The 24,054-nt window shown below is 43.9% G+C and overlaps 1 protein-coding gene across 1 annotated transcript; it reads right to left on the bottom strand.

The window, feature by feature from the left end:
* Window positions 1-6,181: 6,181 nt before the first annotated feature.
* Window positions 6,182-22,524, bottom strand: LOC130473514 (zinc finger protein RFP-like). Its single transcript, XM_056845055.1, has 9 exons — window positions 22,105-22,524; window positions 21,187-21,282; window positions 18,484-18,714; window positions 16,349-16,371; window positions 12,291-12,406; window positions 11,005-11,021; window positions 10,646-10,655; window positions 9,633-9,665; window positions 6,182-6,717 (listed from the first exon to the last, which is right to left on the bottom strand). Exons 1-9 carry the CDS (start codon window positions 22,522-22,524, stop codon window positions 6,182-6,184), a joined length of 1,482 nt encoding a protein of 493 aa, XP_056701033.1.
* Between the last annotated feature and the right edge of the window lie 1,530 nt (window positions 22,525-24,054).

Below are 24,054 nucleotides of genomic sequence, written 5' to 3'. Positions count from 1 at the left end.
TTCCAGATCAGACTCCACCACTCCAAACCACCACTCCTAACCACTACACCATACTGGCTCAAATAGTTCTGAAGGGAGTGAGGGGGGGGATACTGGAAAACACAGAGACAAAAAGTCAGAGTGAAGATAAAGTCTTATTCAGAAGAAAAGAACTGGATCCAACCACTTTAGATTAACCATACCTTTTCCTACTCTCCCTGCAATTGATTTAAATGCCCGTGACATTTGGTTGTGTGTTAAGTCCAAAAATCCCAATTGCACAAATTATCTAGTTGTAACATACCATATGCAGGTCAAAGTCCATTTGAAACTAGATTTTCTGCCTCCTGGGTGAGCTGTTATGACAAAATGCTCACAAGAGGCTTCAATGTGTTGTTTTTACAGTCTCCCTCCAGTACTAACAACCACACATGCAAATTACGCAAAACAGTACTGGGGGAAAATAAAAAGCCTCCCCTAAACTAACCACCAACCCCAGTCTGTCCCAGCTCTAGATTGTACCACTTCGTACTAAAAATTGGATAGATCATGTTTTAAGAATGTTCCTTGAGTGTTGGTTAGTGTGCTTATATCATAGGTAATTGCATTCCCAAATAACAAATGCATACTCCTCTATCTTTGGATCCAGGCAAACCATAGAATTTATTGTTGTTACAATAGGTTAAGAGGACTGTTGCAGAGCAATAGACACACGCACACACACACACACACACACAAATGGCCTTTGTACTTCTCCAACACAAGTTTAAGTTTAGACTGTACTGTGGCTTTGAGTTTCTGCAAACAGAAATAGTTGTGATGGGGGGTGGGGAATCTCACCTCCTTGGCTCTTCAATCCTGCAGTTTCCACCGTAGGCTTTGCCTCGAGATTGGACTACTATCAGGCTTCCGTGGCTGCTCTCTGGCCATTTATGCTTGGTTATTAGCCACGTGATCCCAGCGGACCTGATCCATGGCTTTTTTTGAGTTGTTCATGCATTTTGCCTCCTTCAGGGGTCACTTCGTGGCCACCCCGCACTTGTCCCACAGCTTCAGAAACCTCTTTTATCACAGATTTAAATTTTGCCTTGACCCCAAAGCGAAGTGAATCGAGGCAATTCCTGTGAATAGTGCTAATTTTGGGTTTCTTTCTTCACACCATTCCTGCTTGTCCCTTCCCCTTCAAACCCCCTCTCCCCTGAATGGTGATTTTTGGTAGTGTGTTTTTAGATCACGGAAGGGATCTGGGTGTCCCCCCCCCCTCCATTTTACATGCAACCTTTCTGGTCAGTTTCAGCAGCCAGAGTTCCTTAAAGTTTGCAGTGTTAGACCCCTAATTTGAGATAGCCAGAACAAATTGATGAGGAGGGGGTCCTGCTCTGCTCTGGCTGTAAAATGGCACTCCATGCCCCCCATTCCACATCTGCCCAACCCCGCTGAGTTTTTTCATTAGCAATTACTTGCAAATGAAAAAAAAGGTTTTACGCCTTTAAGAGAACATGTGTGTGTGTGTGTGGGCGGGGGAATCTGCCCGACTGGGTTCACTCCCAGTCTCAGGGATTCTTTTTTTTAACTGAGCCCTGTGGCATTTTAACAAACAATGCAGAGAACCACACCCAGGACACAAACCTGTTGGGGTTTTTTTGTCTGCCATATTCATTTTACGATAAAACGATGAATCTATAAATATAAATGAAGACAAGAGCAGCCAAGGGGGAAACCCAGAGCTTCCCCCTCCCCAGTTCAGGTATTTTGGTGCTTAATTCCCTGGCTGGGAGGTGGGGGCTGGGTTTTCTCCTTGGCTGCTCTTGTCTTCATTTCTATTTATGGATTCATATTTTTATTGGTGAAATGAATATGGCAGACAAAAAAAGGCTTGTGTCCTGGGTGTGATTCTCTGCTTTGAGCTAGCCTGAAACAAATTGGTTGGGGAGGAGGTGTTTTTCCAGACCCATCTCTGCTCTGGCTGTAAAATGACCACATGGTTAATTACAAACACGAGAATCCTTCTGAGGGGCTGGTGACCTATTTCAAAGAACACACTACAGCCAATTACAAACAGCATTGTCGGGGAGGCGGGATCCAGAAGCTCCGTGTTTCTCTGGGGGTGAATAATTGAGGACAAGATACTCCAGGAAGATCTTTGGGGCAAAAGATACCATGAATAACAATTTTTAAAATTCAGATCAGAAAGCTGAGCGGCAAACCCAGCACAAATTTCCCCTGCATAAATGGCCAGTCGCTCCCTGGTCAGCAGTTTCTCCTGCTCCGTCACTTTTTGCAACTTTGCTACAATTCCCTAAAGAAGACAAAGTGATTTCAGCTCGGCTTTGTTTAGTTCTGGAACTTTTCTGTAGCAGTTCTGTGATAGGCTCACAGCCCATTCCTGAGCCTAAAGGACGAAAGTCCTTTGGAGGCCAGGAAGGGGCTGCAGTGCCGTATCCCCGCGCAACCCTATGGAGCAGCTGCATGTTTTTTTGCGGGAAAGAGCCTTAGTGGGGGGGGGGCAGAAACCTCCTATGGAGGCAGCACAGAAAGGCTGTGCTGCCTCCAGTCACCAGCTCAGCCCTCTCAGGATAACTTTCTTCCCCTGAAGGCTTTAAAAATAACTTTTAACTAGCCCCCCCACACACACACACACACACTAGGCATGGTACTCTGTGGAAGGCCTGAAAATGCTTGTACTCTCTAAGTACAGTTAGCAAAGAACCAATCAGGTTGCCACACTGTCCCTCCGTCCTGTTTGGTCAGTTAACTCCACTCCACAAACACCAGCACTATTTATTACCTTACCCTGCACAGTATGTAAAATGGCTCTAAAAATATGTGCTGGATTTTGGTTTTAGGAGACAAGTAAACTAAAATCTCTCACGCCAGTAAAATTGCTTTTCAGTCCCTTCCCTGCTATATTGGTGGATAGGTGTGAAGTATAGTGTTGCCAGCTTTTAAATGGGTCCCTCTAGCTCAGGGGTAGGCAAACTGCGGCTCGACAGCCACATGCGGCTCTTTGGCCCCTTGAGTGTGGCTCTGGGCTGCAGGATCGCGGCCACCCACCCGAGAGAAGCCACCTTCCCCGGGTGCGGAGGGGGCTGGCTTCTTTGGGCGGAGGATCGAGGCTGCACATCGCGGTGGAGGAGAGCCTGGCGTCCCTTCCCTGCCCCGGCCGGGCTCTGCGCACACGAAGAAGTCCCGCAAAAGTTTTCTGCCTTTCCGCCAGCCCAGAGCCGCCGCCGCCACGCCTGGGGGGGGGCAGATCTTTGCAACATGTTGGTCCGAGCACCGGGGAGAGGGAGGGAGGCCCCGATCCAGCACACACACACCCTCCCCCGCCTTCCTCACCTGCAAGCTCCAGGGTGTCGCCCTCATGGCCTGCCCTTCCCTTCCGCCGTTGGAGAACGCCAGAGAGAGGGGAGGGAGGAGGACACCCCTCCGCCTTCCTCCTCCTCTTCTTCCTCCTCCTCCTCGGAGGCCGAGGCGCTGAGGAGGGGCAGACGGCAGGCCGACCGGGGAGGGAAGGAAGGAAAGAGCCCAGGCGGCGGTAGCGAGGAGGAGGAGGCCGAGAGGTGAGCGTGGGAGGCCGAGGCGGCTGGGATGTGCCAGGGCGGCCGCCGAGAAATCAGTGGGGGTCGGGGAGATGCAAGGCCATTGTTCACATTAAGTGTTTGTCAGTCATTGTCATTATTTAATTTTATGGATACCTTACTTACAATTTAATTTTTATCAGTAAATAAGATCATTATTAAGTATGATATCAAGTTTTATTCAGTGTACCTATAGTTTAATTAAGACTTAAAACTTTAATTAAAGTTTAAGTTAATAAACAGTGTACCTACCTATTTAGTTTAAGTTTAAGAAATTTGGCTCTCAAAAGAAATCTCAATCGTTGTACTGTTGATATTTGGCTCTGTTGACTAATGAGTTTGCCGACCACTGCTCTAGCTGATACCATTAATATCAGTTTGATCTGCACCAAATAGATGCCTCCATGCCATGAAAACCTTCAGCTTCCCATTTCCACAAATTATGCTTTTATAAAGGGGACAGGACACTTTTTCTCTTGACCAGCTGGCAACCCTAAAACACAAAATGGAACTTTTAAAATACACATGAAGTGTGCTTCTGATGCAGGAAGGTTGGTTTATAATCACCATTTCTCCTTCTTAAACTTTACAGTGCTCCTTGGAAGTAAGCCATGTGGGATTTAGTGGGACTTCCTTCTGAGAAAACATGCCTGGGAGTAAACATCCCCTCCCTTCTGGATCAATTTTATAGTGGTAGTTTTCAGACATCAGGGCCACTCAGAATGAAAGAATGAAAGAATCCCACTGTGGGGCTGGTAACATATTTCAAAACAATACGCTACAGCCAATTACAAAACAGTGTTTTCAAGGCAGAAACTAGGAAGCTCCACATTTTTGCTGGGGATGCATAACTGATTGCAAGGTACTTCTGGAATTTCTTCAGGGCAAAAAGCCCCAATGCATAGAGTTTTGAGAATAAGGATCAGAAAATTGTATCTGCTGAGTGGCAAACCCAACGCAAACTTCCCAATCATAAATGGTCAAAGTCTTTCCCAGAAAGGTTGTTTTTATCACGGAGTTCAGCGAGTTTAATCAGTTGGTCCAACATTCCACCAGACGTCAGCTACTAAAAGTGCTTAGTTTATTTACAGTGTATCAAATGTCCAGCATACACTTCCATTCAGCATATACTCCAGCATAGCCAAGGCTTTGTCTTCAGCATAACACCCCAACACTGAGCCTTAGAGGCTACACACTTATATACATATTACCACCAGATACTTATCAGGCCACCTGCTGTTACACCCACAGCGTTGCATCACCTTTCCGGCCATATCTGGTTCCTTCCAGTTTACACTGCTGCTGCAGGCCATTACAGCCTATTACATCAGCCCAGATCCTCTTGATCTGACAGGTACTGACAGCTCTTTCTGACCAGCTGTCCTGTCATAATATTATAGAATGCTTGTATTTCCGACAGTTTTAGTCTGCAAATACATGCTGATTTTATTAGTTTAAACTCATAATTCATCAAGAAATATTTTCCGAATAGATTTTAAGCCTACGCAAATATATGCAGATTCTACAAAGACTCATAACATTTATTAATCAAGGTTTCTTCAATATAGTCCTAGTATTTAGGCCTTTATTTACTGGTGTTGTCATTTCAAATACAGCGACCATGGAATCAGCAGTTGGAAAGCATTTTAGTAGCTTTAAGCAGCACTTTGGACATGTTCATGGAGGAGAGGGCTATCCATGGCTGCTAGTCATGATGCATACCTATTCTCTCCAGGATCAGAGGAGCATGCCTATTATATTAGGTGCTGCGGAACACAGGCAGGATGCTGCTGCAGTCGTCTTCTTTGTGGGCTTTCTAGAGGCACCTGGTTGGCCACTGTGTGAACAGACTGCTGGACTTGATGGGCCTTGGTCTGATCCAGCATGGCTTTTCTTACATTCTTATGTCATCCCTCCCAATAATGATAAAATAGGTGCTGGAAGGGGCCCTTGCATAGGTTTACTCCCCCTGGTTTACAGGAAATCATGTTTTGTGAAGTCATGACCTCCTCCTTCAAAAGCCCAATGTGGGCCATTTATGCATGGAAGGTTTTGACTTGGATTTGCCGCTCTCTAGATGCACATTTTCCCCATCCAAATTCTCAAAACTCTGCATGGGGGCTTGTTTTTGAATTTTGAGAATTCAGATGGGGAAAATGTGCATCTATTGGGCAGCAAATCCAAGGCAAAACCTCCCATGCATAAATGGGCTGTGGCCAATGGTATCTCTTTTAATAGTAAGGATTTAATTTTTAAACTCTCCCACTCCTGACCTTAATACCACTATAGAGCTTCAGTGAAAATATCTGAAAACAGGGGCTCTTTCAGAGTTCATTCCCTGGGCCAAAGAACCCCCCCCCCCACACACACACACACCTTATGACTTCAGAATCAAAGGTTCTTTGGTGCACTCTTTGGCTCTCGGAATCGTTGTGGGAACCGGAGAGCTACCACAGCGAACTCTCTGCTAAAGCAGGGCCTTCTCATCTCACAGGAATGACTCAGCCAGCAGCTGTTCCCAAAGCTGACTCTCAGGAGAAAGAAATAATGAAAAAGAGCAAAAACTGACTTGGGGCATGCTGCCGTCACATCTTACATACATCCTGAATGGCCACCACATTTCACTTTCCCACAGAGAAGAAGGAGGAGATTTGCTCCCCGAAGAAAGAGGCATTGTAAAAAATATAGATGACACTGTTGTCGGCAGCATTAGAAAATGTCACTGAGTCTTGTTCATAGTTCAGGTCCACGTGGATCGTTGTAGTGTTACAAGGGCCAATGCGCCGTGCACGCCTCCAATTATTGGACCAGGGACATACTATATTTTGTGACCCAGAAGAATTGAATGCATACAAGCAGTTGTCAGTTGACTTCCCCACAGCCCAAATCCCTTCCTCAGGGGCCAAACAACTCACAATGTCCCCCCGAAAATCCTCAAGGGCTACTCCCACAGCCCAGAACTTTTCATCCTTTATATTAATTACCCAGGAATAGTTTCCTGAATTTATTCTCTCAAATCCCATGACATAGGACCAACAAGACAAGTTGTTGGGATCGTGCGAGGAATTCCTATATGATGAGCTCTGCTGGCCAAAGCCACTTGAACTCCATAGAACTAGTGTGGGAATTGTACAGGTTCCACTGCCAGTGACATTTGCTGCAAAAGAGAAGAAAGGGTCAACATATTAAAAGTTTTGCAAGCGCCAGCAGCAGGACCTGCCTCAAACTGTTCCCAAGATTTATGCAGCTCTGGAAGATGCATGAGGATTCATGAGAATGCAATATAGTATTGGAAAACTGCCTTCTCCCCTGCCCTAAAGCTAGGCAAGTGGTTATTGCTACAGCTCTTGGAAGGGAGATATAGATTATAACACCAAATCAAGCCAAACGGATGCCCTTAAGGTATATCAAAACGAGGGAAGGCCAGGGCTTGCCTCAGAGGGTTGACATGGCACAATGCAGACTGCCAAATATCCCTGTCCCCTCCCATCACTAAGACCCCTCAATCTGATCCCCAGTCTCCTCTTAGTTGTTTTGAAAGGCACCTGCTTGAAAGCCTAAGTGCAGAGGAGATTGCCAGACTGTAGCAAAAAAGCACACTTGCTCTGCCATAATCAAGATAAATTCTGTCATGTAGACAGGGTGTTACTGGAATACATAAAGCATTTATATCCCCCCAGCAACAAGGCAAGCCTAATCATATCTCTTGCTCTGAGGGATCATAGAATCATAGAGTTGGAAGGGACCACCAGGGCCATCAAGTCCAACCCCCTGCACAATTCACAACTACCTCCCCCCCACACACACCCCTAGTGACCAGAAGATGGCCAAGATGCCCTCCCTCTCATCATCTGCCTAAGGTCACAGAATCAGCATTGCTGACAGATGGCCATCTAACCTCTTCTTAAAAACCTCCAGGGAAGGAGAGCTTACCACCTCCCGAGGAAGCGTGTTCCACTGAGGAACCGCTCTAACTGTTAGAAAATTCTTCCTAATGTCTAGACAGAAACTCTTTTGACTTAATTTCAACCCGTTGCTTCTGGTCCGGCCTTCTTGGGCAACAGAAAACAACTCGGCACCCTCCTCTATATGACAGCCCTTCAAGTACTTGAACATGGTTGTGATATCCCCTCTCAGTCTTCTCCTCTTCAGGCTAAACATACCCAGCTCCTTCAACCTTTCCTCATAAGACTTGGTCTCCAGACCCCTCACCAACATTGTTGCCCTCCTCTGGACACGTTCCAGCTTATCTACAGCTTATCTTTCTTAAATTGTGGTGCCCAAAACTGAACACAGTACTCTAGTTGAAGTCTAACCAGAGCGGAGTAAAGTGATACCATCACTTCACGTGATCTGGACACTATACTTCTGTTGATGCAGCCCAAGACTGCATTTGCCTTTTTAGCTACCGCATCACACTGCTGACTCATGTTCAGTGTTTGGTCTACTAAGACCCCAAGATCCTTTTCACACACACTACTGCTCAAACAAGTCTTCCCCATCCTATAATTATGCATTTGATTTTTCCTACCTAAATGCAGAACTTTACATTTATCTTTGTTGAAGTGCATTTTATTAGTTTGAACCCAATTATCCAGCCTGTCAAGATCATCCTGTATCTTGGCTCTGTCTTCTACCATATTTGCTACCCCTCCCGATTTAGTATCATCTGCAAATTTAATAAATATCCCTTCCATTCCTTCATCCAAATAATGTATAAAGATATTGAACAACACAGGGTCCAATTCATATCCCTGAGGAGCTCCACTAGTCACTTCTCTCAAAGTGGATGAGGAACCATTAACAAGCACTATTTGGGTGCGATCTGCCAAACAGTTCCTCCATGGAACAGGCTTCCTCGGGAGGTGGTAAGCTCTCCTTCCCTAGAGGTTTTTAAGAAAAGGTTAGATGGCCATCTGTCAGCAATGCTGATTCTGTGACCTTAGGCAGGTGATGAGAGGGAGGGCTTCTTGGCCATCTTCTGGTCACTGGGGGTGTGGGGGGGGAGGTAGTTGTGAATTTCCTGCATTGTGCAGGGGGTTGGACTAGATGACCCTGGTGGTCCCTTCCAACTCTAATTCTATGATTTTATGATTCTATTTTATGAGATCAACACCCCTCCTCTAGATGGTGCTCTTGACCTTAGTAAGGTGTTATGATTTCTGTCACATACCCCACCAGTCCCACCTTTACCAGTCAGTCACAGTAGAAATCACAGTGAGTTGGTAGAAATCACAAAGTGGTGTACTGCATTTGGGGCCACTGACAAGGCAGCGACATTCCAACAAATTCATAACACAAGTTATTCCAACAACCTGAAGAAAGTGGCCTCTAGCTTCTTTCCCCCCTCAATTCAATAATGTGCCAAGAGTCTGATGGATGGTCACTACATAGTCAAATTTACAAAAAAACAGCAACAAGCCTCTTTATACATAAACCCTTCTCAACCCCCCTTCCCCCCACACACACACTTTTTCTTGTAGAGTATGTGAACAATTCTGCTTCTCTACTTCCATGTCAGCATCTTTTGCTGGCCAGGCTTGAAATGGAAGTGTCCAAAGGGAGGACAGGGCAGTAAGGTCCCTTTCAAGTTAGCCTCAAGTAACCATCTACAAGTTCTGGCCTGGCACATTTTTGCAGTGGGCATGAGTGAAGCTCCTCTAGCTCACTGGGTAACATGTTTGTTTTGTCCAACTTTTCTTAGGGAGTTAATGCTGTCTGGTTGTTGCTGTTTTTAATTGGCATCAGTCACATAAATACCAAGTACTGTTATTACAAGATTTACAATTTAGGAAATGGTTTTTAGAATGAGTTCCCCCAACAGTCAATTGGACTACTCTCTGCCAATATTACTTGTAAATCATAGAACCATAGAGTTGGAAGGGACCACCAGGGTCATCCAGTCCAACTCCCTGCACAATACAGGAAATTCACAACTACCTCCCCCCCACACCCCCAGTGACCCTTACTCCTTGCCCAGAAGATGGCCAAGATGCCCTCCCTCATCATCTGCCTAAGGTCATAGAATCAGCATTGCTGACAGAATCATTCCAACCAAGTCTAGACATTTACCTTTCTTTGCCTGAGGTCCAGCAAGCACAGCATCTGAAACAGAACAGAATTAAGTTCATACTGACAGTTACAGGTTTTAAGGATAACTTCAAGCATTTGGGAATGTTTAAAACAGTACCCTTTTTATAGTGCTATTTAAGATCATTACTACAGTTACCAACATCCAGGTAGGACCTGGAGATACCCCAGAATTATAAATGATCTCCAACTACAGAAATCAGTTCCCCTGGATGATGAAGAAGAGGAGTAGGTTTTTACATGCCAACTTTCTCTACCATTTAAGGAGTCTCAAATCGGCATACAATCACCTTCCCTTCCTCTCCCTACAACAGACACCCTGTGAGGTAGGTGGGTCTGAGTTTAGAAAGCCTCTTTATACATAAACCCTTTTCAACCCCCCTTCCCCCCACACCTTTTCTTGTAGAGTATGTGAACAATTCTGCTTCTCTACTTCCATGTCAGCATCTTTTGCTGGCCAGGCTTGAAATGAAAGTGTCCAAAGGGAGGACAGGGCAGTAAGGTCCCTTTCAAGTTAGCCTCAAGTAACCATCTACAAGTTCTGGCCTGGCACATTTTTGCAGTGGGCATGAGTGAAGCTCCTCTAGCTCACTGGATAACATGTTTGTTTTGTCCAACTTTTCTTAGGGAATAATGCTGTCTGGTTGTTGCTGTTTTTAATTGGCATCAGTCACATAAATACCAAGTACTGTTATTACAAGATTTACAATTTAGGAAATGGTTTTTAGAATGAGTTCCCCCAACAGTCAATTGGACTACTCTCTGCCAATATTACTTGTAAATCATAGAACCATAGAGTTGGAAGGGACCACCAGGGTCATCCAGTCCAACCCCCTGCACAATACAGGAAATTCACAACTACCTCCCCCCCCACACCCCCAGTGACCCTTACTCCTTGCCCAGAAGATGGCCAAGATGCCCTCCCTCATCATCTGCCTAAAGTCATAGAATCAGCATTGCTGACAGAATCATTCCAACCAAGTCTAGACATTTACCTTTCTTTGCCTGAGGTCCAGCAAGCACAGCATCTGAAACAGAACAGAATTAAGTTCATACTGACAGTTACAGGTTTTAAGGATAACTTCAAGCATTTGGGAATGTTTAAAACAGTGCCCTTTTTATAGTGCTATTTAAGGTCATTACTACAGTTACCAACATCCAGGTAGGACCTGGAGATACCCCAGAATTATAAATGATCCCCAACTACAGAAATCAGTTCCCCTGGATGATGAAGAAGAGGAATAGGTTTTTACATGCCAACTTTCTCTACCATTTAAGGAGTCTCAAATCGGCATACAATCACCTTCCCTTCCTCTCCCTACAACAGACACCCTGTGAGGTAGGTGGGTCTGAGTTTGGAAAGAACTGTGACTCACCCAAGGTCATCTAGCTGACTTCATGCGGAGGAGTGGGGAATCAAACCCAGCTCTCCAGTTTAGAGTACACCGCTCTTAACCACTACACCACACTAACTTCTTTGGAGAATGGACTCTATGGGATTACATCCTTCTGAGCCCCCCGCCCAAAAAAACCCTCACCTTCCCCAGGTTTCACTGCCAAATCTCCAGGAACATCTCAATCCAGAGCTTGTAGCCTTAGTAAATATTCAACCATAACATTGGGGAGGAGAGCAGGATTGAAGGACAACTGCAGAGAATTTCTCAGTTCTGGTCATCACCTCCTCTCAGCCATATATATCTATATATGTATCTATGTATTAAAATATTTACATCCCTCCTTCCCTTTGGTTCAAGGCTGCTTGTAATAGAACATTAAAATGTCAAACAACAAGGCTCCTAATCCCCCCACCAGTGCAACAAAACCTAATGAGATAAGTGCCAGCTATAAGAACAAGCTAGTAAAAGCTCTGCTGAATAAAACAGCCCTGGAGTGCTGTCCAAGGACAGTGCCCACTTCAACTCCTCAGGGGACCTATTCATATCCTGGGAGCAACCACACAAAAGCACAGACCCTTTTTTATGCCATGCAGGCCACTTCAGTGAGGGAATAAACTTTGTCCTGATACCATTCATGATACTTTTATTCCCACCACCGCCACCATACACACAAAGGTTCAAGAAGCAAACAGGATCCTATGTTTGATCTACTATAGGTAGAATCATAGAATCATAGAGTTGGAAGGGACCACCAGGGCCATCAAGTCCAACCCCCTGCACAATGCAGGAAATTCACAACTACCTACCCCCTCCACACCCCTAGTGACCAGAAGATGGCCGAGATGCCCTCCCTCTCATCATCTGCCTAAGGTCACAGAATCAGCATTGCTGACAGATGGCCATCTCACCTCTTCTTAAAAACCTCCAAGAAAGGAGAGCTCACCACCTCCCGAGGAAGCCTGTTCCACTGAGGAACCACTCTAAGTGTTAGAAAATTCTTCCTAATGTCTAGATGGAAACTCTTTTGATTTAATATAGAAGAGGCCAGCAGATCAGAAGAGGAAGATGGAGGAGAGGAGCCATACATTTTGCAACTGTTGTTTTTATTGGGGGCATTTATAGGTAAACTGACCTTGGTTACTCTAAGAGTGAGTGAACATTTCAACTGCAATGAGTTGATTGGATTAGATTAGCAATACATTAAAAACCACTTTAAAAAGATCCCACATTGACTTTTTGTTACCTTTGAACTCCTTCATCACGGTATCCAGAAAAGGATTTATTTCGGAGAATTTCCTAATTTGTTCCTTTAATCCGGGAGGAAAAGCTACTAGCTTCACAAATTTCTTCTTTTGACACCTAGGGAGAAGCAACTAAAGGTATTTGCTATCTGTCCATCTGTTAGTCTATTAACTGAACAAAGGCTATAAACGGAAAAGGTTGAAATGGAAGAGAACCTACATCTTCGGCTAGGTTGGTTAGATAAGAGAATGAAATGGCAGTAGAAATCAAATGCAAAATGAAACTGTTGATTCAACATGAAATGTATTTACTGACTACAGCTTCACAGAATCACAGAATCATAAAGCTGGAAGGGACCACCAGGGTCATCTAGTCCAATCCCCTGCACAATGTAGGAAATTCACAACTACCTCCCCCCCCCCACACCCCCAGTGACGCCTACTCCATGCCCAGAAGATTGGGGGGGGGTGGGGGAAACCCTCCAGGATCCCTGGCCTGGCTTCCACTGAATGCATGGAATACGTACAGGCCAATAAAATCAGGAGGTCTGCAGAGTTGAGTAAACTACTGTTGCATAGGGAAATGTTAATACAACTTGGTTTAAAAAAAAAAACAGCTAATTTTTGACCATGTTCCCAAATGTGCCCCTCTATTGAGAGGGTAACGGGATCCAAACACATCCCCCATAACCAACCCCCACTACATGCCTCCCAGTCTCCACAAACCTCTAAGCTCTGTCCCCCTTCTTTCCTCCCCAAACTTAACTGGTAATGGTGGTGGCTACAACAAGGCCTCTATTCCTCCACAGCATCCCAGGCTTCAGTGTCTTGGGCCATGGGGTGAACTGGATACCTGATGTATAAACTACCCAGATGCTCCAAGAAAACATTTCCCAAGATCCCTGGAACTTGGGATCCTACTGTTTCAGCAGTTCATATACCAGTAGAGAAGTTAAAATATTTTTATTCCCTTTCAGTTAAAAAGCTTGGCTCGCTTGCATTATATCCATCATTTGCACCCATTCATATTCATTATTGTGTTCTTTTCTTTTAACTTCTTTCCACTCCGTCCCACCTTCTGTCTAGTGAGCAATGACACTGAGTCAAGTGATGTTTTTCTCTTCCTCTCTGTTGTTCACTGGAGCCTACTTCTTTTGGCAGAGTCTGAGGAGCTGTGCCTTGACGCGCTTTGGGGGAGTATAGTCCTCACAAGGGCCTTTTCTGCATTGGCACTTGAACTCAAGTTAACCGCTGTTCTTGCCCGGATCTTTATTTTGCTTCTGCACTATTTCCCTGTCCCTCAAAGCTCCACTCGGCTGCACTCCTGGGTTTCCTCACGTTTCCCCGATCCTGTCTTAACACGATTTATTTAACCTTCCCGAATTTTGTCTAGTGTCAACACTGGGAAATTGTGTGTAGAAGCCTTGTGTAAGCCACATCGCGTTTTCTCACAAAACACGCCCCAACACGCCCACCAGTACCTCCCGTCTACTCTCTCCTCCCCATACCAGCTCCTCCCAGCACAGCAATCCCTGCGCAATGCTTCTGCCCATAGCGGCGATTTCCGTCTTCCATTCCCTCCCCCCCTCTCACCCTCCCCCCATGCTTCCCCCTCATCCCCAAGCAGTTTTTTTAAATTCAAAACATCGAATTATCGATTAATTGATATTTTGATGATACATTGCTTTGGCAGAAGTTCACTGTGGGTTTTGTCGAGCGGCTTCAGTTTTTGATCCCAGGATGCATATTTTTGCCAGTCAAAAGTAAACTTGGGAATGATGTTAGAAAATCCCCCCCCCCCACTTCACACTGGTATGCACATTTTTGCCAGCCAAAAGAAAACTTGGGAATGTTCCAGCCCTCGCTTGCAATTGTGAATTTAGGAGAAACCTTTTTTAATCCCCTTTTTATCGCTGTATCAATTTAATTAACATGCCAGAAAAAAATTAAAGGAGTGTTAAATATACGATTAAATGAAATAATCCATTTGCAGTTTACATCTTACACGTGGGAGGGCAAGAGCCAATCACGAGTAAGGGGGGATGAGTTGTGGGAGGGCACCAGCGGTCAGTACACAAGAGGTCACTAGGAGAGTGGCGGCCAATAGGGAGTAAAGGGGATGAGCTGGAGGAGGGCACCAGCAGAGACTCAGGAAGGGGTGGCTGAAACCCCTCCCACACTTCTCCGCATTTTTTGCTGGGGAAATCTACATTGGGACGGAAATGGAATGGCAGACTTGTGGTTAAACAGAGGCACTGTCAGGCCCTGGCTACCTACTGGAGTATGGGCCCTTAACCTATGTAGGCCAGGTTCTGTCTGCTTGTCAAGGCCAGGGTCTGGCTGCCTGTCAAGGTTTGGTTCTCATGCTTGCAAATCCTGTGTACAGTTTTGTTTCTCCTGCTTATCTCAGATGTGCCATGTTATGGCTTCCCTCCCTGGGAACCATTATCTTGAGGTTACTTCACTTTGTTTTACTTTCTCTGCCTAGAGTGCTTTTAAGTTGTATCTTGCATACCTAGAGTCATTAGCATCCTCACCTGCGTGTGAGGCAGTCAGCTTCTTTAATCTGTCTTTTGCTCCTAATAAAGTAGCATTGCTTAGGATCACCTGCCTTGGTGTGTGTGCTTTTTGGGATGCTAGGGATAGACGCCTGAGTCTGACAGGCATCCAGCACCAGTGCATATTGAATTTGGAACTCGGATTAGAAAAGTGTGAGTCAATAGAGCATCGAACCCAAGGTAAAATCAGAAAGCAGAATAGGCTAATATCTCCTGATGTCAGCATCTTGAGGAATATGTTCCCCAGTGCGCACTGAAGTGACAAGGGGAAACATGGTGGGAGGGAGGGAGATCTCCTGCTTTCTGTGCATTTTTCACCAGTCTGGCTTCCTGCAGCTATTTGATGCCTGATGTTAAATTATGTAGGTTGGCAGAATATCAAAACTTACAGAAATCTAAGATTTAGTAGGTAGTGGGTGACAACTAGGGTTGTGCGTATTGATTAACCCGAACCGAAAATAAACCCAGAAAGGCCTTTTCGGCTTCTTTGGGGTTTAATTAAGGCCAAATATTAAAACTGGGAATAAAGTCAAAGCCAGATAGCCAATCACCGAATCAGCTGAATAGGATTTGGCTTTTTTCAGCTTCAGCTGAATGCCCAAAGGCATCGCCCCCTCCTCCATAGAGAAGCATCAAACTTTGGGGTTCATGCAAGGAGAGTCCCTTGAAGCTACACTGCGAATCTGGTGACGCTACCTCAAAAAATCGCTCCCAGGAGAATTTTAAAAGTACTTACTTTTCATATTCTGTAATGGCTGCTTCCTCTCCAAAGTATCATGGGAAACCCTTCAAGACTCCCTGACCCAATGTTCACCAAACTTTTGAGTTCATGCAAGGAGAGCCCCTTGAAGCTACCCTGAAATGTTGGGAACTCTACCTCCAAAAATGCCTCCACAGGAGCTTCAAAAAAAATTCCATAGACTATAAAGGACCCGAAATTTGGTGGGAAACCCAGAAATAAAGCCGAATACCCATATTTACCAGTATGGGTATTCGGCTTATTTTGGGTTAACTGGAAAAAATAGGGCCTAATAAACCCAAACCCGAAATTTACCAAAGGTTTTTTGTTTTTGTTGTTTTTGGTTGTTTGTTTGTTTGTTTGTTTTTTGCATAACCCTAGTGACAACATGTGTGTTTTTAAATCTGGCATTCCCTCAGTGATCCCTCCTTCATACCCTATGTCTTAATTGTTGTTTTATATATGTACATTTTATTGTTTTGCCTGTGTATTTTAAGTTGGTTTTAATTGTTTTAATGATGTGTTTTTGTTTGGTTTAATGGTATTTAAATCATGTTTTATTATGTATATTTTTCGTCTGTGAGCCGCCTTGGTTGCCCTGATGAGGGCAGAAAGGCAGAGTATACATTTTGTAAATAAATAAATAGTGTATGTGGCTACATTTTCTGCAACAATTGGTTAATCCCAATGTTTCCTGCCTGACCATGGAGAAGCAAGTCATTCACATATGGTCCTCCATTCCCAGGTTAGCAAAGTGACATACCTCTGCAAGAAGTTTTTGATGTCCTAGAGGTAAGAGAGAGAAAAAGAAGAATGAATTAATTTTGCACAGTCTACTCAATCCCCTCACGTGTACCCTGTTGGTATACCTAGTGAGAATATACTCTGGTTACATTCTCTAAATATTGTAGATTAGCATTGCTCCATTGATCTTAGTGAAACTCCAGTATTTCACATGGCTCAGATATCTGGTAGCTTGCCTTCATTTTTATTGAATATATGCTTTCTTTTGTTTTTCATATTTCATATCTCTGAACTGGTTTTATTTATTGCTGTCTTCTGTTTTGACTTTTGTGGTGCTAATATCTACATATTTGAGGGATATAGTTATTTTAGGGTTGGAATTTGTTTATTAGCAGCTACAGGAACCTAGTGACTGAGACTGAGATATAAATGCACTTAAATAAATAAGAACATAACAACATCCCAGCAGACCAATAATTTATCTAGTCCAGCATCCTGCCTCACACAATGGCCAACCAGTTCATCTGAAGGTCCAACAACAGGGCATAGAGGCTGAGGCCTTCCCCTGATGTTGGCTCCTGGCCCTAGGATTCCAAGGTTGACTGTCTCTGAATGTGGAGGTTCCCTTTAGTCACCATGGTTAATAGCCACTGCTTATCCTTATCCTTGAAGTTGTAAACTTATCCTTGGAATTGTAAAACTAGAAATGGAACGTTTGGACATTTCAATCCTGGGAGTAAGTGAACTAAAGTGGATTGGATTAGGGCATTTTCAATCGGAAAATTACAAAGTGTTTTACTCAGGGAATGACAAAAACAGAAGAAACGGAGTTGCGTTAATAGTGAGGCAAGATGTAGCAAAGGCAATCAGGAGCTATAATGCAAAGACTGGCCGAATAATATCAGTCAGACTTCAGGGAAAGCCTATCAACATAAGCATCATTCAGGTTTATGCCCCAACTACAGATGCTGATGAGGAAGAAACGGAAAGTTCTTATGCAAGTGTTCAGGAAGAAATAGATCACACACCTAAACAAGATGTGCTGTTAATCACAGGTGACTGGAATGCAAAAGTAGGAAACAAAGCAGAATCAAATGTTGTTGGCAGGTTTGGGCTAGGAGCACAGAATGAAGCAGGAGAACGACTCGTAGAATTCTGTGAAGACAACAATTTCGTCATTGCAAACACATGTTTCAGGCAACCAAACAGAAGATTGTATACATGGACATCACCAGACGGCCAGTATAGAAATCAAATAGATTACATAATTGGAAGCAGAAGATGGAGAAGCTCTATTCTCTCAGCCAAAACAAGACCAGGAGCTGACTGAGGTACAGATCATGAATTATTAATATCAATAATCAAGATAAAGCTGAAGAAAAATACCAGAGCATTCATAGCGCCAAAATACAATCTAAGCAACATTCCTGAAGAGTTTAAAGACCATGTAAAGAACAGATTTGCATTACTTAGTTCAAGCAAATGTAAACCAGAAGAACTATGGGTGGAAACTAGAGATATTATCAAGGAAGAGAGTGCGAAGACTATTCCTGTAGCCAAAAGAAATGAAAAGCCTTGATGGATGACTGAGGAAACTCTTAAAATTGCTAAAGATAGACGAGAAGCAAAAGTAAAAGGTGACAGAAACAGAATTAAAAGTTTAAGTGCAGCATTCCAGCGACTCGCACACAGAGACAAAGAGAATTATTATAATAACCAGTGTAAAGAGAAGAGATAGGAAGAAAGTACATTCTTTTGAATTGTGGTGTTGGAGAAGAGTGTTACGGATACCATGGTCTGCAAAAAAAAAATAATCAATGGGTTATAGATCAAATCAAGCCTGAACTGACCCTGGAAGCTAAAATGACTAAACTGAGGCTATCATTTTTTGATCACATTATGAGAAGACAAGAGTCACTGGCACACTAGTGTGCATAAGGAAATGTCCGGGATTTTTCACTTCCCAATGACCTTTTTTCTAAAATATTATCGTGTAAGTTCATCCTGTCCGGGTATTAAGAATTATAGCTTTGACAATCATGATCCTTACTACTTGTATAGGGCTTGAAGGATCCAGTAGCCAAATAAAATATATGGGTGGCTGTGGGGAGTCTTCCCTAGAGAACAGCTCAGATTGTTCCAAGTAACACCAACCTGCAGGAATTCACTTGTTGGCTGCTTCTGTTTTGCCTCCATTTCCTTGATAAGGATGTCTACAGAGGAAATTTCCTCAAAAAGTTTGTCGACATGGGCATTCCTCTTCCCTTTAATCAGATCGTCCAGATCTTTGAGTTCAGCCAGCAGGCGGCACTCTTGTTCTTCCAGAAACTGGCGCAGTTGTTTAAATCCAGCCACAATTTTCTGCCTCTCTCTCTCTGTCTGCTCCTGCAATGAGAAAATGTATGAGGTAAGGGGGGAATGGGTGATATTTTTCCCAGCCAGTGACAAGATACTTTGGCTTCAATGTTTGGTAAATTCAGTTTCACACAGCCAGTTACTAAAGCACTCTGGATGACCTGTGAGATTTTGTACCAAAAAAATGCATTTTTAAAAGTCCCTTGTTTTTGTTAGCGGGAACGGACTGTGCAATTTCTCTTACTATTAGGGAACACATCAGTATTTCAGAGGGAGGAATACAGCTAGAAAGATAGATAGGACCAGATTCTGTATATACTTCCTGTTGTCTGCTCTGATGCTGTCTCTTTCTTTACCTCGGTCTGTTATGCATGGCTGTTTCCCTCACTGTCACCCCTCCAATGACTTTGTTTGGATTGTGCATGCTGTTTCCGACCCTCAGAGGTCACCTTGCTCTCCCCCTGCATTTCCCCACATTTTGCCCATGTTTTCAAATTTGAGATAAAACAGTCCCTCAATACACGAGCAAAAGGGGGGGAATTGCAGGGGGGGGAGAGCAAGACAACCTCTGAGGGTCGGAAGTGGCATGCATAATCTAAACAAAGACCCGTAGTCATCCAAACAAATAAAGACCCAAAGACATCCAAACAAACATAATCCAAACAAAGACCCGGTCATCGGAGAGGTGACAGCGAGTGAAACAGCTATGCATCAAAGCCCCTAGATTGCTGTCCTCAGGGCACATCCTTTCCTTCCAGCTGAACCTCCTGTCTCTTCCTTCTCCTTTGTGTAACCTCCACGAGGGCAAAATGTGCTCTCTACAATCTCCCTCCAGGGTACTCTAGGTAGATAGAATACTAACGCCACTCTTTCCTCTCTAGGTTGCAGTTCCTTATTCCTAAGCAGCATTCCCATTCTGTTCACTGTGCAAACCTAGCTCTGCCAGCAGTCTCAGTTCCCACAAGTTCTGCTTTATTCTGTAAAGGCCAGTGTCCTGAAATGCGCTGGAGTACACATCTATCCAGTCTTTTCCAAACAGAAGAGCAGCACACCCATCTGATAGTGAATGTTGTCTTTCATGGTTAGTGTTGCCAACTTCCAGGTACTAGCTGAAGATCTGCTATTACAACTGATCTCCAGCCGACAGAGATCAGTTAATCTGGTGAAAATGGCTGCTTTGGCTGCTTTGGCAATTGGACTCTATGGCATTGAAGTCCCTCCCCTCCCCAAACCCTTCCCTCCTCTGGCTCTGCCCCAAAAACCTCCTGCGGGTTGTGAAGAGGGACCTGGATACCGTATTCATGGTGGTGAGCAGAATACTATGCCTCCTGAGGTCCAACCTATACCATGTAAGTGTTAAGTGCCGTCAAGTCGCTTCCGACTGATTGGCGACCCTATGAATTAAGGTCCTTCAAATGTCCTATCGTTAACAGCCTTGCTCAGGTCTTGCAAACTGAGGGCCATGGCTTCCTTTATAGAATCTATCTTCCACTTTTCTTGCTGCCTTCAACTTTTCCTAGCACTGTTGTCTTTTCCAGTGTGTCTTGTCTTCTCATAATGTGACCAAAGTGTAATAGCCTCAGTTTAATCATTTTGGCTTCTAAGGTCAGTTCAGGCTTGATTTGATCTAGAACCCACTGATTTGTCTTTCTGGAGGTCAACAGTGTCTGTAAAGCTCTCCTCCAATACCACATTTCAAAGGAATCTACTTTCTTCCTGTCAGCTTCCTTCATTGTCCAACTTTAACACACATACATAGTAACAGGGCATGCTATGGCATGAATTAACTTGACCTTGGTTCCCAATGACACATCCTTACATGACGGAGCCAAGGAATGGAAAGTCTTGAACAATTTCAATTTCCTCATCGTCAGCCTCAAAGTTGAGTAATTCTTCAGTTGTCATTACTTTTGTCTTCTTGATATTAAGCTGTAGTCCTGCTTTGGCACTTTCTGTTTTAACTTTCACCAGTAGTCATTTCAAGTCTTTGCTATTTTCTGCCAGTTATGGGGTATCATTGGCAGGGATGGAAAAGTAGGCTGGTGGGGTTACCGCACTTGTATTCCCAGCGATGTATTAAGAGTTTGAAAACGTTATAAAAAATACTGTCCGCACTTTCTATGTATTCCCAGCGATGTATTAAGAGTTTGAAAACGTTATAAAAAATACTGTTCGCACTTTGTTTGGCCCCTTTAGCTGTGAAGACGTCTTCCAATCATTTATAAGCCGTGGTATCCAAAAACCCTTTTAAAGCGATGTTTTTTATGACGTTTTCAAACTCTTAATACATCACTGGGAATACAAAATGCGGTAACCCCCTGGGAGAGCCAAGAGTGACTGTCATAGTGGTGGTCAGGGCACAACACCCCCATCACAGGGCACCGGGCAGGACCCTGACTACTCCATTGTTAAGACCACCCGTGGCTGTGGCCCTTTCACTGATAGCTGCCTCCTTGGAACCACACTGGCAATATATATTACAGAGCTGATTCATGTACTTACCAAAAGAGTCTGGCTTTCAGTTTCCCCACTCTGTTGTGAAGACAACATTTCTCTTTTTTTGTTCTTCAGAAACTCTAAGTTGGTCTGAATTTGACCCTGTAAAGACAGCCGTGTTAGTAAAGTTGTTAGGCTTGCCAGCCACATCTTGGCAAATCGGTTGGAAAGGAAACAGTACTCAACCCTATATGCAAAAATATCAAAAGTGTATTATGATGCAGTGAATATGGCAGTGGAATGCAAACAAAAGCTTATAAACAACCTAAACCAAAATAAACATAAAACATAAAGTTCATCAATTGAGTGTAAATGACTTCTAAAAGATATAAAATCTCATTTATAGTCCATTGGAACTTGTACGTATCTTGATGCTTAATTTTCTAAAGATTAAGTGATTTCTTGATTCCTTGTTGAAGGTAGGTAGAGATGGAAAAGTCCTCAAGGAACTTAGAGACCAAAAGAACTTTGCTAAGGAAAGCTGCAGCCCTTAGTTTGGCGCCTTAAAACTTCAATCATACAGGCTGAAGAAGCATTATATGTGAAAAACGTTTCTAAAAATTCCGGAAGGCATTTTCCACTGGGAAAGACAGTCATGCTAGGAAAAGTTGAGGGCAGCAGGAAAAGAGGAAGACCCAACAAGAGACGGATTGACTCAATAAAGGAAGCCACAGCCTTCAATTTGCAAGATCTGAGCAAGGCTGTCAAAGATAGGACATTTTGGAGGACTTTCATTCATAGGGTCGCCATGAGTCAGAAGCGACTTGACGGCACTTAACACATACACACACACACACACACATGAATCCAACATTGCTCGTTTATCTTGTAATACACAGAATGACTTAAAGCAATGACTGTATGAACAGTGCTTCAAGAAGAAACCAAAATTAACCCTCATTCTTTCCTGCTGTAGTTTCCTACCTTATACTCTTCAAAGGCCTCCTCTTTAGGAATGACTTTGTGTTGGCAGTGCTCCTTAGATTTGTCGCACACCACACAGATGGGCGTTTCATCATCTTTACAGAAGAGTTTGAGAGGTTCCTGATGCCGCTCACAGACTTGCCCCAACGCTTCTGCTCCTTTGGCTATCTGAAGGCTGAATTTCTTGGCTATTGCCACAATACTTGCCAGTTGCCGGACTGGTTTGAAGTTCCTTTGCTGGAAAGTTTCTCTGCACTGAGGGCAGGAAATGTTTTCTTCAGACTCCCCCCAGCACCGAGTGATACAGGCTTGGCAAAAAATGTGACCACAGTCTATGATCACTGGATCCTTGAAATATTCCAGGCAAATGGAACAAGTTGTTTCCTCACAGAGACCCTGGACTGGATTCTCATCTGCCATGGCTTCTAGCGCTTTGTGTAATACGACTAGCTTTAGTTTCGTTTCTCGGATTTCAGACTTTGATCAGGCGTTTCCTCATCTCTGCTGACACATCAGCAGCAGCATGGCTAAAACTGCAATGAGCTTCGGAGCGGGAACAGTTTTCTTTCTTTTTTTCTTTTGTCAAATAAAAAAGGGGTTACCCAAACAACACAGAGAAAAAAGGGGTTTAACTAAGTCCCATGTAGAAAGGGGAAAAAAATATTTAAACAAATTTGATTAACCCTTTCCTGCCTCCTCCCAATTGATTTAAATGCCATTGATGTTTGGCTGTGAGTTAGCTCCCAAAATCACAATAGCACACCCCAAATCTAGCTGGCGCATGCCAAGCACGGGGGAAACGCCATTCAAAAGTACAATGTCCACCTCCTGAATGAACCTTTCAGGTTAGTCATTATAACCATCCAATAACAAAAGAGTTTTGAATGTGTTATTTTACAACAATCCTATCAACTAAAAATCACACATACACACACAATACATAAAACAGTGCTGGGAGAAAACAGGAAAACCTCTCCTAAACTACCATCCAAGGCTGTCCCAGCTATGGTCTTTCCCACAGAGTAAAGATAAGAGGAATCATATTTTTGAATCCCCCCATGGGAAAAAAAAAGACTTCCTTGCATGTAGTAAGCTAACATGCCGAAAAAGTACTACAACTATACAACGTTCTCTCTGAAGTGCTGGTTTAGTACATCCCCACTCCGCCTCAAAAACCTCCCACCAGTGGCGAAGAGGGACCTGGCAACCCTAAGCTCGGAGTTAGCTCAGTCTCTGGCATGTGTGCTGACCAGTTCTATGAAAAAAACGTACAAGAAAAAAGCCCACAAGAAAATTGCTCACAGAAAAAAACCCACAGTCATAAATGCTCTCAAGAAAAAAGGCCACACAGAAGAAAGCCCACACGGAAAAAAGCCCACATAGAAGAAAGCCCACACAGAAAGAAGCCCACAGGGGAAAATACTCAAAGTAGAAAAATTTCCGTATTCACAATATGTTTGGAAGCAAACATCTTATTTGCCGCCACATTTCCAGATGAAGACCGCTATAATGAGATGCTCACGTAGTTCTTTTCTACATATATCGAGGGTGCAGCAGATAGAGATCCTCAGTTTCCTAAAAGAATGTAGAATCATCATGATGCAGCCCTTGAATGGTCACCAAAAACTACTAACTGTTGTGAAGGATTTCACAACACTCTTAATTCCCTGTTCCACTGCAGTCATCCCAGGGTGTGGTTTCTATTTGATGGACTGCAGAGGGACCTGGCTTGCCACAAACTAACATTGGCTAATGCACAAGCAGGAGCCCCGTGGAGCAGAGTGGTAAGCTGCAGTACTGCAGTCAAAAGCTCTGCTCACGACCTGAGTTCGATCCCAACAGAAGTTGATTTCAGGTAGCCGGCTCAAGGTGGACTCAGCCTTCCATCCTTCCGAGGTCGGTCAAATGAGTACCTGGCTTGCTGGGGGTAAAGGGAAGATGACTGGGGAA

Source organism: Euleptes europaea, chromosome 1 (genome assembly GCF_029931775.1).
Source record: "Euleptes europaea isolate rEulEur1 chromosome 1, rEulEur1.hap1, whole genome shotgun sequence".
NCBI classification, from domain to species: Eukaryota; Metazoa; Chordata; class Lepidosauria; order Squamata; family Sphaerodactylidae; genus Euleptes; species Euleptes europaea.
The sequence above is the reverse complement of the archived record's forward strand: the minus strand, read 5'-3'. Positions and strand labels throughout refer to the sequence as shown.